The sequence below is a fragment of the Carlito syrichta genome, unplaced genomic scaffold, assembly GCF_000164805.1.
Source record: "Carlito syrichta isolate Samal-C Ts95f unplaced genomic scaffold, Tarsius_syrichta-2.0.1 Scaffold111596, whole genome shotgun sequence".
Taxonomy (NCBI): domain Eukaryota; kingdom Metazoa; phylum Chordata; class Mammalia; order Primates; family Tarsiidae; genus Carlito; species Carlito syrichta.
The window spans coordinates 98,445-103,874 of NW_007055692.1; the positions used below are offsets into that span (position 1 = coordinate 98,445).

The 5,430-nt window shown below is 45.9% G+C and overlaps 1 protein-coding gene across 1 annotated transcript in view; it reads left to right on the plus strand.

Moving 5' to 3' along the window:
* CASC3 (cancer susceptibility 3) overlaps positions 1-3,878 on the plus strand; it is a 24,333-nt gene extending 20,455 nt beyond the window's left edge. The window contains exons 8-13 of the mRNA XM_021718447.1: positions 1,046-1,110; positions 1,733-1,847; positions 2,088-2,186; positions 2,443-2,657; positions 3,534-3,656; positions 3,806-3,878. Of these exons, the coding sequence (XP_021574122.1) occupies positions 1,046-1,110; positions 1,733-1,847; positions 2,088-2,186; positions 2,443-2,657; positions 3,534-3,656; positions 3,806-3,829 (641 nt within the window). The 3' untranslated portion in view covers positions 3,830-3,878. The remainder of the gene's footprint in view (positions 1-1,045; positions 1,111-1,732; positions 1,848-2,087; positions 2,187-2,442; positions 2,658-3,533; positions 3,657-3,805) is intronic.
* The last annotated feature ends 1,552 nt before the right edge of the window (positions 3,879-5,430 follow it).

The window sequence follows — 5,430 nt, forward strand, 5'->3', positions numbered from 1 at the left end:
GTCTCACCAAGTTGCCCAGGTGGGTCTTGAACCCGCAGGCTCAGGCAATCCACTCGCCTCAACCTTCCAAAGACGTGGGATTACAGGCTGAGCCACTGAGCCCGGCTTTTGGGTGGTTTTTGAATACCAGATACCACAGTAGCCTAAACTGAACCTGGAGTTGATCTCTGGATAGAGGAGTATACCTTCTTACCAATATCTCATTACCACTGGAATACAGTCTCTAGAAAATTCCGTCTTGAGTCATTTTTTAATTTAATTATTTTATTTTATTTTATTTTATTTTTAGTTGGAGTCTCTCTCTTGTCACCCAGGCTGGAGTGCGGTGGCATGCTCATGGCCACCGCAGCCTCGACCTGCTGGGCTTAGGTGATCCTTCACCTCAGCCTTCCAAGTAGCTGGAACTTCAGACACATGCCACCATGGCCAGCTAGTTTTTGTGATTTATTATAGAAATGAGTTCTCACCAAGTTGCCCATGCTGGGCTCAGGCAGTCCTCTCACCTCAGCCTCCCAAAGTGTGGGGATTACAGGCTGAGCCACCGCGCCCGGCCATCTTGAGTCATTTTTAGCCAGATGGGGCTCTCTTAAACTTCCAGCCTAGACCTCTGTGACTAGGATACAGTCAAACAGGTTTACAGAACTTTGCTCCTCTGTCCAGCTGTTACTCAGAAACTCTTGGGCTGAGACTTTTCAATATGTGGAACAATGTAATGTAATAATTACAGTCTCCAGGGTTTCAATGCAAGGATGTATTTGGTAGGGAAAATGTGGACTTGAGTTTCTTCACTGAAGTCATTTTTTGACATTCAGGGACTTTATTGCTGTATTAAAATGACAGGCAGTGGGGGCAAATTTCCAAATGCTAGTGTTGACAGGAAGCAGAGAGTTTAAAAAGAATTTTGTTAGTTTAAAAGAAGGAATCTATTCCCTCTGTTGAGTCTTTTACGTGTCATTTTCTTGCTGGCATTTTTGATCCTATTCAATTCATATGTCTTGCTCTACAGCAGTGATTTTTTTTTTTTTTTTTTTTTGGTGTATTACAGGTATGCCCAACCATATACACATGGGAGCAGGACCTCCGCCTCAGTTTAACCGGATGGAAGAAATGGTACAAAAAGGGAAAAGGGAGAGATAAGGGAAAGGGCTGTATGTTACAGCTTGCTCACTATGTAAACCAAGATAAGGTCTTAAAGTCAGTTTTCTCGTTGATCACCCATGTTTCTTTTAATTTGGGTCTTAGAAATGTAAGGAAGAAGATTTAGGCTCAAATCTTGATGTTTATTCATTGATTTTTTTTTTTCAATTCACTTTGCAAATACTTACTAAACGCCTGTAATGTACCCAGTGCTTTGGCATCTAAAGGAGGGTAGGACCTGATATGAGAGCCCCTGGAAGTCTCCTTGTTCAAGCCTCTCTCTCTCTTTTTTTTTGAGTTGGAGTCTCACTCTGTCACCCAGACTGGAGTGCAGTGGCTGCTCCCGGCCACCGCAACCTCGACCTGCTGGACTCCGGTGATCCTTCCGCCTCAGCCTTCCAAGTAGCTGAAACTACAGGCGCGCACTACCACACCCAGCTAATTTTTTGATTTATTGTAGAGATGAGGTCTCACCAAGTTGCCCAGGCGGGTTTCGACCCCGCAGGCTCAGGCAATCCACTCACCTCAGCCTCCCAAGGTGCAGGATTACAGGCTGAGCCACCGAGCCTGGCTCAAGCCTCTCTCTTTATCTTAGGGTGTCCAGAGTGGTCGAGCCAAACGTTATTCATCCCAGCGACAAAGACCCGTGCCAGAGCCTCCCGCTCCTCCTGTGCATATCAGTATCATGGAGGGACATTACTATGATCCATGTGAGTTTTTTTTCTTGTTGCGGTACCTTTCTTGGCAGAATGAAGTAAACTAGAGACTAACCTCCTGGCTCCTGAATTTCTCTTCTGACATCTCGCAGTGGTTATCAGATATTGACTGGTTGCTGTTGTTTTCGCATGGAAAATTGAGAGCATCTTTTAAAGGGTTTGGGGGACAAGGAGACTTGTCCATGTGATATGAAGAGTGAGGGTTTATGAGAGTCCCAATGTGGTATCTTACAGTGCAGTTCCAGGGACCAATCTATACCCATGGTGACAGCCCTGCCCCACTGCCTCCACAGGGCATGATTGTGCAGCCAGAAATGCACCTTCCCCACCCAGGTAAGCTTTGCACTCTGCTTATATGCTTCCAGTACGTGAGGATGTATGTTGGGAGCTCTACAAACCCCATCCTCCTGAGCTCTGTGTTGCTGGCCTGTGAGGCTGGCCGTCCTGGCTGCTTGAGCAACAAACTCCTCTTGTGTCCATCTTGAGGACTTCCATCCTGAGCCTGTTTGTGCTGAGCAGTTCAGCCAGGTCATCCCATGAAAATGGTGTTCCCTTCTTTTTCAGTGTTTGTTTTCCTCTCCTTGTCTAGGTTTACATCCCCACCAGACCCCGGCACCTCTGCCCAACCCGGGCCTCTATCCCCCACCAGTGTCCATGTCTCCAGGACAGCCACCACCTCAGCAGTTGCTTGCTCCTACTTACTTTTCTGCTCCGGGCGTCATGAACTTTGGTAATCCCAGTTACCCTTATGCTCCAGGGGCGCTGCCTCCCCCACCACCTCCTCATCTGTATCCTAATACGCAGGTGAGATGGCTAATGAGCACATTCTTCTAGTGACATGTTCTTTATTTCAGACAGAAACGTGGTATGGGGAGACTGCTAAAGGAATTTGAGAACATCTCAGTGCCACTGGTTTGTATGTTACACCAGGATGCCTCTTAGTGGTTAGGAGCTGGAAATGCAGCTTATGTAATGCCCATTATCTGCTTATTCTCTTCAGTTTCCTTAGTGGTGTTTAATTTGAGTATTGTAGTACATCATAGTGAACAAAATCTATTCTGCATTAAAAAGTTGTATTCTGGCTGAGATGAGTGGATTGCCTGAGCCTGCGAGTTCGAAACCCGCCTGGGCAACTTGGCGAGACCTCATCTCTACAATAAATCAAAAAATTAGCTGGGCGTGGTAGCGCATGCCTGTAGTTCCAGCTACTTGGAAGGCTGAGGCGGAAGGATCGCTGGAGCCCAGCAGGTCGAGGCTGCAGTGGCCGGGAGCGTGCCACTGCACTGCAGTCTGGGCGACAGAGTGAGACTCCAACTCAAAAAAAAAAACTGTATTCTACTCCTTTGATGTCCAAACCCTGTCCTGCTTAACTTCCAACAAGTGACGCCATTAGGTATTCGGAATGTCACCATTGAGCTCAGCCTTTTCTATTTGTCAGCTAATGATAGGAATTAGAGAAAGCTGAGAAATACTGTGAAGAAATAGGACCAGAGCATTATAATGATATATTAAGGCGGAAATGAATAGTCACTTTATTTTGAAAGGGGAGGGCACATAAGAGATTTTAAAAATTATAAATTCCCTAATACTGTTATTTTTTGCAGCTGAATATTTCCTATTTATGATAGGTTGTATGAATTAATTTCTAGCTTTTTTCTCTTCTGGTTTATGGGGTCCCAGGCCCCGTCACAGGTATATGGAGGAGTGACCTACTATAACCCCGCCCAGCAGCAGGTGCAGCCAAAGCCCTCCCCACCCCGTAGGACTCCGCAGCCAGTCACCATCAAGCCCCCTCCACCTGAGGTATGAGAGCTCCTTTCCATACGTTGTGCGCATGCTACACCAGTGGACTTTCCTTTTCCTAGAGAATTTCTCTTCTTTTCTGGGTGTGTTTCTATGAAAAACAATCTTTTTGATATGACCTGATAATAAATTCCAACTTTATCTTTCAGGTTGTAAGCAGGGGTTCCAGTTAATATGAATTTCTGAATATTTTAAATCTCACATCATGTAAAAGTAAGTGCACAACTTACTATGAATCATCTTCTTTTTTGTTTGCTTGTTTGAATCGAAGTCTTACTCTGTCGCCCAGGCTGGAGTGCAGTGGCACACTTAAGGCTACTGCAGCCTTGACCTGCTGGGCTCAGGTGATTTTTCTACCTCAGCTGGAACAATAGGCGTGTACCACCATACCTGGCTAATTTTTTGAGGTATTGTAGAGATGAGTCTTGCCAACTTGCCCAGTCTAGTCTCAAACTCCTGGGCTCAGGCAATCTTCTCCCCTTGCCCTCCCAATTTGCTGGGATTACAGGCATGAGCCACCATGCCCAGCATGAATCTTACTCTTAAAACTAATGCTCACACAAGCATTAACAAACAAACTTAACAAAATCGCCTAATTAATGCTGTAAGTTATAATTGTGGGAAATCTCATGGGAGGCTTAAAGGAGTCCCAAAATTTGTCGGTTTCTTTGTTTTGCAAATGCATTGGGCAGGGCTGAAGTAGAAGCCATTATTAACATGACATTTTTTTGTGTTTTTTTGAGTTGGAGTCTCACTCTGTTACCCAGGCTGTAGTGCAGTGGCATGCTCCTGGCCACTTTAGCATCTACCTGCTGGGCTCCTGCGATCCTTTCGCCTCAGCCTTCCAAGTAGCCAGAACTACAGGCGCATGCTACCATGCCCGTCTTATTTTTAATTTTTTAATTTTATTGTAGAGACGAGGTCTCACATTTTGCCGAGGCTGGTCACGAAGCTGCAGGCTCAGGCAGTCCTCTTGCCATGACCTCCCACAGTGCTGGGATTACAGACTTGAGCCACCGCACCCAGCCGCAGCTAACTTTTTGGTTTATTGTAGAGACTAGGTCTTGCCACGCTGCCCAGACTGGTCTCAAACCTGTGGGCTTTAGGCAATCCTCTCACCTCTGCCTCCCAAAGTGCTGGGATTACAGGTGTGAGCCACAGTGGTCAGCAGCATGACAATTTTAATTGGAAAGCTACAAGGAAAGAATACAGGAGAGCAAAGTTTGATAAAGGAAAAGGGAAGTTTTTATTTATTTATTTATTTATATTTTTTTGAGTCAGAGTCTTATTATGTTGCCCAGACTGGAGTGCAGTGGCACACTCATGGCCACTTGTAGCCTCTACCTGCTGGGCTCAGGCAATCCTTCCACCTCAGCTTTCCAAGTAGCTGGAACTATAGGCCTCTGGCACTATGCCTGGCTAATTTTTTTATTTATTGTAGATGTCAGGTCTTACCAAATTGCCAGGCTGGTCTCAAACTCCTGGATTCAGGCAATCCTCTCGCCTCCACCTCCCAAAATGCTAGGATTACAGGCGTGAGCCACCGCACCTGGATTGGAAGTTTAAATTTGAGGTGTTACAGTGCCAGTTCTAAAGATAATAGAAGACGAAGACTATGGGGTTGTTCTGTTATTGTTGTTTTGCTTTGTTTAAGGACATTACCTTAAGATGTATTTAGAGCCGGGCTCGGTGGCTCAGCCTGTAATCCCACGCCTTGGGAGGCTGAGGTGAGTGGATTACCTGAGCTCGTGGGTTCGAGACCCGCCTGGGCAAC